Here is a 13,279-nt window from a genome sequence, read left to right on the forward strand (position 1 = left end):
AGGAGATTTCACTATGGACCACAATGGTTGGAGAAAGCTTAATGGAAGGGGCCAGTATTAGCTATGGAGAAGGTTCCCAGGCTGTGATAAACACATAGATGGAAGGGATAGAGAAATGGTGCCACGTACTTAGAGATGCGTATGCCATTTCCAAGGTCAAAAATATGTCTGCCCCCTTGAGAGGCAGCATTGTTTATGGGAAAGAGCACTGGACTTGGAGTCAGTGAACCTGGGTTCAAATCCTGACCCTGTCATTAACTCCCTGAGTTGGGCATCAGCTTACACAGCTGTCAAACAAGGAGCTTTTAGAGATTGTTGTCAATGAACTGGAATAAAGGCACAGATTATAAAATTTTCAGGTGACATAGAACTGTAAAGCATTGCTAATAAAAAACAGTAGGTTCCCAAAAGATCTTGACAGGAGAGCACCACGAGCTAAATTGAAGAAGTTAGAATTTATAAGGGAAAAAATGTAAAGTTCTATATTTGGGTTTTTAGAAATCAATTTCACAAAACAGAGGGAGACATTGTTAAGTAGCAGGTTTTCTGAAAAGAACCCTGGGGTTTTAGTGGATTGCAAGCTCAACTGGTCAATCAACAAGTATTTTTAAAGCACCTACTATGGGCCAGGCACTGCTTTAGGCACTAGGGATATGATACAAAGAATGAAATAATCCCTGCTTTAAGGTCTCGGTGTGATAGAGTGACCACGAAGCTGACGTGAGCTTGGGCTGCGCTAAGAGAGATCTTATGAGCCAAGGGTGCCATAGTCCCTCCGACTCTGGGCTGGTCAGACTACATCTAGGGTCCTGTGGAGCTACAAAATATTGATGAGCTGGAAAATGTCCAGAGCATGGCAACCATCTTAGTGAAGGAGCTTGAGGCCATGCCAGCTGAGGATTTATCAGAGTAACTGGGCAGAATCTTAAAGGCTTGCTGTGATTTCTGCCTGTATTTCGTGCCCATCATTCCATCTGCCCTCTAGAGTGAGCTCCAGAAAGCATTTTGGTTTGAACCAGAGATATTTCTAGATCAGGGAGAGTGACTGATTCACTTCACTTCACTTTGTTCAATAATGCTAATTTAATCTTATTCGTATTTTGGATGAATCTTTTTGGAAAGAACTTAGGGCTTATTGTGATTGTTATCAAGAATGACCAGTTGTAAACATTAATGTTTATAACACAAATGATTTTTCTTATTTTCTTGGGTCCTCTTGGGTGAGCTCCATCAATTCACTTTGGGATGAAGACTTGTTGGTACTTTAGTCATTAATACCTGTAGAATAGAGTTCAAAGTTTTATGCCTAATTCTTTAATAGAAAATCCCTGATGAGTATGACTGATGATTTAGCCAAACTTGAGTGTTTCCTCCATGTTTTATTTTGTTCTTCTCTGTCCTCAATGTATCTGTATGAGATTGGAAACTCTTGAAGGAAGGGAGAATGGGAGAGAGGTAGTTGCTGAAAGGAGGACATGTCTGGTGTTAACATGCTTGGGAGAAGCCATGGGGGGGGGGGAAGAGAGAGAGAGAGAGAGAGCCCTTTAAAATTTGCATACATCTCAGAGTGGGAGTTCCGGACCATGTTGTGTGTCCCTCACTCTAATAGCCTGGAATAATGGAAAAAGCACTGGTTATGGAGGCAAAAGACTTGGGTTCAAATCTCGCCTTTGACATGACCTGTGTGACCTTGGCAAATTGTTCCTCCTTGGGCTACAGATTTTCATCTGTTAAATGAGTCAGACCGTGGCTTCTAAGACTCCTCCCAGCTCTAGATCCAGTATGTGACCTTGGGCAAGTCATTGAAGTTCTGTGCCTCAGTTTCCCCGTATATAAAAAGGGGAGGTTGGACTCATGATGGCTTCTGAAGTCCTGGTGGCTCTAGGACTGTGATCCTTTGTCTTGATGGAGAAGATGATGAATAAAATGTATACACACACACCCATAGGAACACAGCCAGATGTGCACATACATACAGAGTTCAAAATCTCTCCTGATGCGGTCTTTCTTTCTGTGTCCTTGGAACTTTCTGAGCCTCAGGCGGTCTCCCCAATGACAGTGGGGGGGAAGGCAGTGGGGTGTTCTCTAGTGGCATGCCTGGGTGACACTCCCCCCTTTCCTTTTCCTTCCCCCTGCCCCAGGCCTGCTCTTCATTAAGGTCTATTAGTGCAAGCCCCGAAGGCCTGGGGTGGGGCTCCTAGAATGTCCTGGCAGGAGCCCTCCCCTCAGCATCCCGACCAGAGTCCCGGTCAGATGTGGTGGGCAGACGGTTCCCGGGCTGGCCGCGCCCCTGTCCCCGCTGGCGCCAGCAGATCCCCTCCACACGCCCAGACAGGGAGCTGGGCCGAGCTGCAGCGGAGGGGTTTAGACAGCCTTTGAGAAGCCAGGAGGGAGGAAGCAGAAGAGGGATGGGGAGGGAGGCTGGTGGAGTGGGCAGGAGAGCTTCTTTACACAGACTACTTCACTGCTTCCCAGCTGAGCAGGAATTGGGGGGTTTGGGGGTGGGAGGAGAGGTCTCTCACCCTAATCCATTCCTAACTCAAGGAATAATTAAGCATCGAGGCTTCTCGAATCCTCCGCCCTGCCGCTGCAAGGAAGAGGGGGAGAAGATAGGAAAGTGCCCTCTATGTGCTAGGCTCGGTGACTGGTGCAAGCAGTCCCTGCCCTCGGGGAGCTTCCATTCTATCGGAGGACGCTGTAGAGAGGACCTGTTTAGGTTGGGGTGGGCCTGGATGGCCCCCAGGTCCCTGCCAGCGTGAGATGATTCCCTCAGAACGGCTCCTGTTAGAGCGGCCAGCGCTCACCCGCTTTTCCCCAGGCCCCACTACATCCAGTGCCTTCCTGAATCCCAAATGGGAACGTGTAATTTCGGAAGCTGGACTGGACCTTTGTCAGCCCTGTGTTTAGTTCTATTTCTTTCCTTCCTCTTTGCTTTCCCCGTGACCTTCTCCTCCTGTCTCTGGCCTTCCTTAAAAAAGAAAAGCATGACAAACTTCAGCCTAAACACGGAGGCTTGCTCCGAGTCTGGAGATGGAGGTGGGTGGGGCAGGGTGGAGCCGGCTGGGCACCCCTGCCTCTGCGGTCACTCTGCTGGAAGGGACCGGACCTCGGGTCTCCATCTGCTATGACACCCTGACCGGTAGATCTGCGAAGAGCGTGAGCTCCTCCAGCCCTGGCTGATCCTCTCTCTCTGATCCTTGCTGCCTCTGCGACTTTGGGCGTTTTACATCCCCGGCCTCAGTTTCCTCATCTGTAACGTGAGAGGATTGTGCTAAATGGCCTCTTAGGTCACTGCTCGTTCTAGATCTGAGATCCTAGGAGAGCTTTTGACCCACAAAAACCACCCCTAAAACCTTCCTGCCCAGGATTCCAACTCTTCCGGGAGCTCTCAGAGGGGCTGAAAGGTGATTTTAACTTTAAGTTTTGGAGTTGGAAAGTAGCAGTGTGGAGGAGTGGGCATGGAGTCAGGAAGGTCTGGGCTCAAATCCTGCCTCAGCGGTTTAGTAATCCTGACGGCGAGGCAATTTACAAATATTATCTCATTGCATCTCACAACAACCCACGAAAGCAGGGGCTGTTATTATCTGCATTTTACAGATGAAGAAACCGAGGTTAAGTGATTGGCCTAGGCTCAACAGATACCTGAGGCTTGATTTGAATTTAGAATCAAAGCTCTATTCATTGTTCCACCTAGCTGTGCAACCCTGAGCAAATCTCTTAATGACTCTCAGCTTGCTCATTCATCTGTAGAGTGGGTTTTGTGGTAGCAACAAAGGAGATACTGTATGTCAAGGCCTTCTCAAACCTTAAAGGGCTAAACAAATGTTCATCATTATTATGATCTAGTCTGATCTCTGAGGTTTGACAAAACACTTCCCCTCTCACCGTCTTGAGGGTTACTGCTCTGGAGGGACCTCCAGGACCTTCTTTTACAGAGAGGAAAGTGAGGCCGGAGATATGTCCAAGTCGCCTGGGCAATTTGGGGCAGAGCCCAGATTTGAATGACAGGATCAGAGATTAAGAGGGAGAAGGCGCCTCAAAAACCATCTAGTCTAGTCTGGTCTCCTCATTTTACAGGCAAGGAAACTGAGGCTCAGTCCGAGGTCATCCAGGGGAGTAGGCACAAGAGTCAGAATCTCAACCCAGTTCATCTTCAAATTCAATCGTCTTTCCAATAAACCGCATTGCTCACTTCCTTCGTCTTATAGATGTCAGGAGAGCTTAGGTGGTTTTCCTAAGGTCAATCAGTAGTAGGTCTGGGCTTGCCACCCAAGTTCCCTGATTCCCAGACTCACACTGTTTCCACTATACTGTACCTCTACTTGGTGTCCTCACAGGCCCCCCAAATACTGCCTGAATTCACCTCATCGACTCATCAGAGAGCTTCCATTTATTAGCTCTGTGATGCTGGAGACGTCCTGTGCTCCCTGTGGGACTCTGATCTCTCCCTGTAAAATGAAGATTGGATTAGACCAGACTCACGGGGGTGGGGAACCTGCAGCCTTGAGGCCACATGTGGTCCTCTAGGTCCTCAAGTGCAGCCCTTTTCCTAGAGGGCCATGTGTGGCCTTGAGGCCACAAGTTCCCCACCCCTGGACCAGAGGCTCTGAAGCAACCCAGGAGTTTGGATTGATGACTGTATTTCAGTATGACTGGTTTCCTTTGGACTCCTATGTATTTCATTTTATTCTGTTAAAAACATGATTCTGAGAAGCGGTTCATTAAATTGCCAAAGGAGTCCAGGATCCCCCAAATGGTTTAGACTATCTTGAAGATATCCCCCAGTTCTAAATTCAGTGATCTAATTGTTTTACTTGTTAAAGCAAATTCTTTCACTTTTCTGAGCCTCAGTTTCTTCCTCTGTAAAATGAGTGGAGGGGAAAAGACTAGGGGATTAAATCTTATCCAGCTCCGCCAATCTGAGCTTCTCCAAGCCCTCCCTGACTTTCTCTCCCCAGCCTGAGCTCAACAGTGGGTATTCCCCTCCCACCCCAGTGCTTTCTGTGCCACTCCCTGCTGGGGAGAGAAGAACGTCATGAGACTTGTCTTCCCCTCCCTCCTTCCGTCTCCCAGGAGGGTCCCCAGATCCCAGTGTTTGGGGACAAAATTCCTTTTCAGAATTCTAGCTACAAATCCTGGCCAACAGATCCATCGCTTTCCATATGGAGGGAGTCTTTTCCTTCCAAGCCATTCACCACTCCAGAACATTCCACGCAGGGAGGGTTGGGGATGGCCCCCCAGGACCAGGTATCAGGAAGCAGCTGACAGGTGGGAGGAGCATCTTCCTGCCCTTGGTGGTGATTTTGTCAGTGACTGAGGTCAAGACATAGAATTCATTTCGCTGCTGGTTGGGAAGTGGCGTGTACCGAAGAGAACGCTGGGCTTAGAGTCAGCAGAAACCAGGCTCAAGTATCTCCTCTGAGTCTTTACGGCTCTGATCTCTTGCATTAACTCCCGGGCCTCACTTCCCTCATTTGTAAAATGAGGGGCATCTGGGCTAGGTGGTCTCTAGGTCTAAGATCTTCTGAACAGTAAACATAGCTAGGGGATATTAAAGGTGGTGACAGCCGGCTGGTGCAGTGGGTAGATCAGTGGGCCTGGAATCAGGAAGACCTGAGTTCAAATCCTGCTTCAGACACTTACGTGCTACGGGACCCTACTCAAGTCACTTAACCTAGGTCTGCTTCACTTTCTCCATCTGTAAAATGGAAACAACCTTACAGGGTGGTGGTGAGGATCAAATAAGATTATGTTTATAAAGTACTTTGCAAACCTTAACGCACTTGGTAAAAACAAGGTATTTTATGGTGTGTGCTAACTATTATTATATTAATATGAATGAGTGAATAAACCAATAAACTGAGAGGCAGCTAGGTGGTACAGTGGAGAGAGCACTGGAGTCAGGAAGACCTGAGTCCAAATCTAGCCTTAGACACTTACTAACTGCGTGACCTTGGACAAGTCACTTCACCTCCATCTGCCTCAGTTTCCTCATTTATAAAATGGGGATCTTAATGATATCAACCTCATAGAATCATTATGAGGATCAAACGAATCGTATTTGTAAAATGCGTAGCCCAGTGCCTGGCAAATAATAGGCACCTATTAAATGCTCATTTTCTTCCTTCCTTTAAGTCCATCAGTCAGTTACATGACATCTTTAAAGCATTTCCTGGCATCGGCTAAGTGCTGGGTTAGAAAGGGAGGCCCAAACAGATCCTGCCCTCAAAGAGCGTACATTCTAATGGGGAAGACAGGCATGAAACAAGTCTAGGTCGTGCTATCCATAGTGTGGGGTATGCGTGTGGGGAGTGGTAGACGCCGGCATGGCTGGTCCAGAGGATGAGTCCTGCTTTCTCTAAGGTTGCCCTCGCTGATCCCCGGAGCATGTCTTTCTAACTGCATTGCTAACTTACCTGTTTAATTTGTAGTTTGCAGATGGTATGCTTGGCTCAGCCCCCATTGACTTGTCGTCTTCTTCGTCTGGTGTCCAAGTAGGTATTGTTAACCCTTTTTTCAGTGGGGGTAACATGGGGTGGATGCTCCCTAAAGTCCAACTGACCTCAGCCAACTCTCGATTATCTGTGCAGTAGTAGGAAGGGCTCAAAACATGGATAAGCCCCCAAATCGTGGCCAGTCTTCAGGGGATTTCAGAGTAGGTTCTGCGGTTTCTTTCATTGGCAGCTTGTCCGTGGTGCTTTGCTCAAAATGGTACCACAATGGGTCTATAGACCCAGAGCCCTCACCTCCGAGGCAGGATGCCTTGAGAGGTCTCAGGGGCCCTGCTAGAATCAGACTTTGACAGCTGGGAAGGCCAGGATGCAGATGAAGATAATAACAACATGTTTATTTAATGCTTCATAGATTATAAGGGATTTTCCTCAATCCAGCAATTCATCAAGCATTTGTTAAGCCCCTACTATGTGCCAGGCACTGAGTGGGGTGCTGGAAATACCAGGACAAAAAACGATACAGTAACCCTAATTTTACTCATGTACTACTTCATTAATAATTCCTTCACAACAACCTGGACAGGGTGGGTCACATAAATGTCATTATCAAAATTTTACAGATGAGGAAGTTGAGGCTTGAAGTAAAGGGAGATAGAGAGTCCAGTGAGAACACTGGCTCAGGAGTCAGGGGACCCGAGTTCAAATCCCACCTCTGACACTTGCCGTCTGAAGGGTCCGAGGAAGTCATATCAACATCTGTGAATTGTCAGAGAGCTGGACTGGATGACCTCTGTGATCCTTTCCAACTCTCACATTCTGTGATTCTACGGAGGCAGGAGGAAGTTGGATTAGATGACCTCACTGTCCTTTCCAGCCCTGACAATGAGTTGTTCAGGGCCTCCCAGCAAGTGTTGGGTCCAGCAGGCTAATTCATGACCTTCAGCTTGATGGTCAGGGTCCATCCTCACACTGCTTGGTGGCCTCTCAGATCACCCAACCGGTAACAGAGAGGTGACTGGACAGGGACATGGAAGGGAGGAGGAGGGGTCACTGGGAGGGGCAAGGACCACCAGCCTCCCTCACCTTCAGCAGCGTGGTGGACGGATGTTCTCAGTGGGATTCTTAGGGACGGGGGAGAATGCCTTTGGACAAATTCTGCTTTGATCAGAGCCCATTTCTCCTTAGTCTTATATCTAGCTCCGGATTGAGCCCCAGGCTAGTTAGGACATTGGAGGGAGGGACGGGACCCCAGCCCTTGGGGAGCTCCCAGTCTGATGGGGTAGGTGGGCTCCCTTCTCTTGGGGATTTCCCCAGTCTAGTGACAGAGACAGGACAGATAAACTTATAAATGAGTTTTAAAATAAGAGGTAAAATTATAATAATACTAATATAAATGACATAATTGTTATATAATGAACGATAATAAAGGTGATGATCATATATAGTTCCCATCTTTATAGCCCTTTCCTATTCATAAAGTACTTTCCTCATTAGGACCCTAGGAGAGATAGGTAGTGTTTATTCCCATATTTTTTGGGGGGAGGCAATTGGAGTTAAGTGACTTGCCCAGGGTTACATAGCTAGTAAGTGTCTGAGGCTGGATTTGGACTCAGGGCCAGTGCTCTATCCACTGTGCCACCTGGCTGCCCCTTATCCTCACTTTATAGACGAAGAATCAGCAGACAAAGTCTGGACTCATAAAAGCACAAGGTTCGGTGGAAAGAACACTAGATTTGTTCAGATTTGTTCCTTGTCACCTGTGTGACCTGGGGCATTTGCTTCCTCTGTCTGGGCCTCAGTTTCCCCCTCTGTCAAATGAAGGTCTCACCGCCTCTGAGGTCCCTTTCAGCTCTAGGCCTCGGGTCCTGTGACTTACCTGGAGTCGTCCCACGGCCAACAAGTAAGAACGCAGGGCTCTGAGGCTGTGGTTTTCAGAAACCAAGTCTGGTACTCCTTCCGAGGGTTGCTCTGTCTCTCTCGAAGCACACTAATTAGGACCAGCAGGGGAGCAGCGGGTCAGTGAGTGCTTTGGGCCGCAGAAGCGGCTGCGGATCTGGGAGGATTTCTCAGAAGGGGCAGTTCTCGGGACCAATCTCTTCAGCCTCCCCACAGTCCCCGCAACTCCACAGCTCTGCCCCAATCCTGAGACAGCTGTTGTCAGCTCGGAGAGACCACGGCCCTGGGTGGAGGTGTGTGCGTCCTGTGGGCAGCTTGAGGGGCAAGCGCGCAGAGAGATGGGGGGCACACTTAGACACGAGCAAGTCTGTTTTCTCCACTAATATTCCTCCCTTCCTTTCTCCCTCCCCAGCCCCCCAGGCTCCTTCCCTCTCCCTACCACCCAGAGGGAGTGAGGCTGGTATCAGGCTCAGAATCAGCCACACTCTATTCTGGGCCAGCTCTCCTGTGGACCAATGTTGTGGAGCCAGAGCTCCACTGGCCTGTGCATCTGGGCTTAAAGAGCAAAGGCTTTTACAGAAGTACAAATAAAAACGGTGCCTGGCCTCAGGGAGCCTGCATTTGATTTTTAAAAAGTATACTTATGTTTGGACACCCCCAACAAAATGTAAACTTCCCAGGGAAGGGAATGTTTGATTCTTTGGCCTCTGTCCCTGTGCCTGGCCCGTAGTAGGTGTTTGGTAGATACTTGCTGATTGAGTGATTATCATGTTATCACTCACCCACAGTCATGCAGAAGAACCAGACCCTGAAGTTAAGCAAAGTAGGAGGTGTCTGGGCTCCAGGGGTGCTGCCTGTTTGTTGGGGACACATGGGTTTGTGCTTTCCAGAAGGTCCCCGGCCTGATACAGTAGGCATGCTGGACAAGGCTGGAGCTGATAGGGACACAGCAGTGATAACAAAAGGGCCATAAGAGGGGGTGCAGCTGGTCAGCAGTGTCAATGGGATGGAGAATGGACAGTCAATCTGGGAGGGCCTCCTAGAGAAGCAACCACCTCCAGCCTCCTCTTTCTATTTGACCTTCTTTGTAAAGATTCCTGTAGGTACATCCATGATTGGTCTCAGGAGTCATAAATTTAGAGCTAGGAGGGACCTTAAAGGCCACCCCACCCCTCTTTCCATATGAGGAAACCAAAGCTCAGACAGTATAAGTGACTTATCACAGTCTTTTTTTCTGGAGGCAGTGGGTGAGAAAACACTGTTTCTAACAACAGTCCTTTGCCAAATGCGCTTTTAACTAAGGCTTGATTTCAGCAGGTCACCCAGCATCCACGTGCAATGGGTGGAGCCTTGGGCTTGGAGTCAGGAAGACTCCTCTCAGGAAGACTCAGACACTTCCTTAGCTGTGTGACCCTGGGCAAGTTGCTTCACCCTGTTTGCCTCAGTTTCCTCATCTGTAAAGTGATCTGGAGAAGGAAATGGCAAAACCATTCCAGTATCTTTGCCAGGAAAACCCCAAATAGGATCACAAAGAGTCAGACATGACTGAAAAACAACAATATTGACGTCCAAATGTCATTAATTCAGAGCCAGCTAATTTGGAAATTAGTGATAGTGCAGACGAGTCCCAGACTGGCCTTGATCTGTAGGAGAGACGTCTGAGTGGTGGGGCATGGTGAGGCCACGTAACTGGTCTTCAGAAGACTGAAAAAAAGTCTTGTGACTTCCCAGTAACACCCCCAAAGATGAGAGGAGTGTTGAGGAGAAGCAGGCATTGTGCAGCATTCTAGCAGCACCCAATGGCACTTTCTAGTCTAGACTTGAGATTGCATCAGTGAAAGTGAGCCCCAGCGTGGAAATTCCTTCCAGTGATGCATATCAGCAACTCAGCTGTAATTTAGAGCCCTGGGAATCCCCTGGGGGCGCTGAGAGGTTAAGTCAGCCGCAGTCAGTAAAGGGGGGGGTAGAATTCGAACCCAGTCCTTCCTGACCTTGAGGCTCGCACCCTCTGCGTGCACTGGCATATACCTGACAAAGGCTCTGTTGATGAAAGCAGGCCCCTTTCAGACCTCGATTTGGCCATGATGGCCTCAGTCAGGACCTGAAAGCGGCCGCGCTGTCTTTCCCCAAGATGCTCTGACTGGGCGGGTTGGCCCGCTCGGCGTGCCCCCTCTGCCTATCATGGCGTGTAATCTGGCCCGGTGTTCGGTGACTCATCCGTGGCAAATCCAAATCCTCCATCAGATGACAAGTGGAGGCGAGCAGGAGGGGAGGAAAGGGAATCCGAGCCCGGGTCTGTAAGCTATTTGGAATAATGCGGGCGCATACTTTACGGTCTCTCCTGTTCTGGGGAGCTGGAGTCCATGCCGATATTGGATCCTGCTGCTGGAGGCCGGAGCAGGCTCCGGGCGCCTGCCCCTCCCCCGAGCTCTGCCCCCAAACATTCTTGTGGTCTCCTGGGGGGGCCCACCCCTTCTCCCCTAGCACACCCCGCAGCGGGGAAGGCTCAGGGTGAGACTGTCGCCTGGCAGGAGCCCCAGACCCGATGGGGAGAAGCTGGCCTGAACTCCTCACCCCCATTCCCCACCCCTGCCTCCTCGAGAGCAGAGTTCCAGAGCCTTTGGCTGGAAGGGTCATCCTGTCCCTCCCCCTGCCTCCACACTCGCCCCATTGATCCCATCCCATAGACAGAACACATCCTCTTTTCCAGAATTCAGGCAGTTTGGGGGCTGGAAGGGACCTTGGACAACACCAGGACACCAGGCCACTAATAGTCGCCCTGAAGGCAAAGCACCCGGGGTGGGGGTGGCCTGCTGGGATTTTTAGCATCATTCTCGAGGAAAGGCCACAGAATCACAGAATATTGAATCCCAAAGTGGAAAGGGATTCCTTTCGGCAGCCATCTGCTCCAGCCTGGGGCACACGGAAGAGGGATTAGCTTTCTTCCGCTTGATCCTAGAGGCCAGAACCAGGAGCACCCAGAGAAGCTGCAGAGAGGCAAACTGAGGCTGGATTTTAGGGGTAGGTGACAATAGACATCTTCACACTTGGAGCTAAGATGGGGGACAGTCGCAGCACCCACCTCCTAGGGCCGCTGTGAGGATCAGGTGAGATCATAACTGTAAGGCGTTTAGCACTGCACCTGGCTTATAGTGGGTTCTGAGGGTGCAGAGTTGAAGTAATGCTCTTTCCACCACTCTCCTGGGAGAAATGATATTCCCTGCCCTCCAGGAGCTTATCCTCTAATGGGGCAGGCAGCCCAGAAGGAAGGCTTTGCTTCTGCAACCCCAGCTCCAAAGCTCATTGGAATGAGACTCTCTGGGTCTGGGCTTACATTCACATCAAGTAAAAATCTGCCTCTTTTCAGCTTCCTCTGATTTCCCTCACGTTCTGGCCTCTGAGATAACGTAGTCAGTCAGTAAACATTTATTAAGCAGTGCAAATCTAATCTTGGCTCTCTACAATAGTGTTGGAAGCCAGCCATCATCAATGCTTGTGAGGAGGGGTTGGAAGGGCTTTGCACTTCTCAGGATGCTGGGCCATGACCTGATTTTTAGGGGCTCGTCCTTTGGTTTTGCCTCTTCTCTCCCACTCCCCACTCAAGAAGCCCATCTCTTCTCTCCACCTCCCATTCTGCGCTTCTCCAGACTCACGTCCACTGATTCCCCCAAAACAGACCAAGAGTGTCCTCAGATGTTCAGGCTCTGGTCCTCTCGCTCCACTTTTTGCTGCTTTCCCTTGGGACTGTCGGGGGTAACCAAGTGTTTTGCCTTGAAAGGTTCATCTTCCCAGCTCCAGCTGTTTGGAGGCCAGAGCGAAGGCAGAGAGAGGGATGTCAACAGAGACTTCCAGGAGGTGTGAGGGGTCTGTGCCAACAGCCAGTGGAAAGGCAAACACTTGGCTAGGGGATGGACCTCGAGTGGTCATGCCCAACGTTTCCATGATTGAGAATCCATGTTTAATGTCAAAGGATGTTGAGGGCCCCCACATGACAGTTGCATTATTAACATTTGTGGCATAGTGGAGGGGGCACTAGATCTGAAGCCTTAAGACTTGGGTTCAGATCCTGATCTCTGGGTGATCTTGGGCAAATGACTTCACTTTCTTGGTCTTAGTGTCAAACATCTGCCAAAGATGGTGGATGCAGAGGAGAAGAGAGGAAGGAAGGGAGAAGGGTAAAGAGGGAGGAGGATGGGAGGGAGGACCCAGGAAAGTGAGGTGATCTCATAGGTAGTTAGAGGTTGGATGAGATGACTTGTGCCGTCCCTACCAGCTTTAAATCTGCCATCCTGTAATACTAGGATTGCAAAATCCGATGATAAGGCTTTAAAAGAGTTCGGTTTGATTCGACACACATTGAATTCAACAAGCTTACTACATCCAAGGCATTGGGGACGTAAGAAGTGAGAGGAAAAGCGGTCCTACCTTTGAGAAGTTTGCATTCTGTTGGGGGCGAGCTTAAACACAGCTGCAGATATTTTCGAAATATTTGCATACGTGCTCAAGGCATGATTTATTCACTTTACAGAAGGTATATCTGCTCATTGTTTAGACTGGGTCCTTCAGTGGGATGGACTCATGAGATGACTGGGGTTGGCCCTGGGTTGGGAATCACTGATCAAGAGTTGACTCTCCTGGGAGGGAGGGGATACACGCATGGATATCAAAAGAGCGTCCAGTTAGGGACCTGTGTTGGTCTACCTGTCTGTGTGTGTGTGTGTCTCTCTGTGTATTTGTATGTGGACACAGGTAGCCATGGTTACTTGGGGGTGGAGATGTGTGTGTTTTTGTGTGTTGGCATGGGTGTATGTTGATAATGTATATCTACATATGTAATGATCTACATGTGGACAACTTATTTGTGCATTCATGTATATGTGTGTACAGTAACACGCCCATGTATATGTACATGCATGTACACACACATAAAT

The 13,279-nt window shown here is 49.2% G+C and overlaps 1 protein-coding gene across 3 annotated transcripts in view; it reads left to right on the forward strand.

Annotated features, from left to right (window-relative positions):
- Positions 1–13,279, forward strand: part of DYSF (dysferlin) — a 231,419-nt gene that overhangs the window by 183,326 nt on the left and 34,814 nt on the right. For 2 of the 3 annotated variants that reach the window (XM_027839970.1, XM_027839972.1), the window contains one exon: positions 6,432–6,494. The exons of the other annotated variant lie outside the window; for it this stretch is intronic. In XM_027839970.1, the coding sequence (XP_027695771.1) occupies positions 6,432–6,494 (63 nt within the window). The remainder of the gene's footprint in view (positions 1–6,431; positions 6,495–13,279) is intronic. 3 annotated transcript variants of the gene reach the window in all.

This window comes from Vombatus ursinus, unplaced genomic scaffold, assembly GCF_900497805.2.
Source record: "Vombatus ursinus unplaced genomic scaffold, bare-nosed wombat genome assembly UNPS02014837.1, whole genome shotgun sequence".
Lineage (NCBI taxonomy): Eukaryota > Metazoa > Chordata > Mammalia > Diprotodontia > Vombatidae > Vombatus > Vombatus ursinus.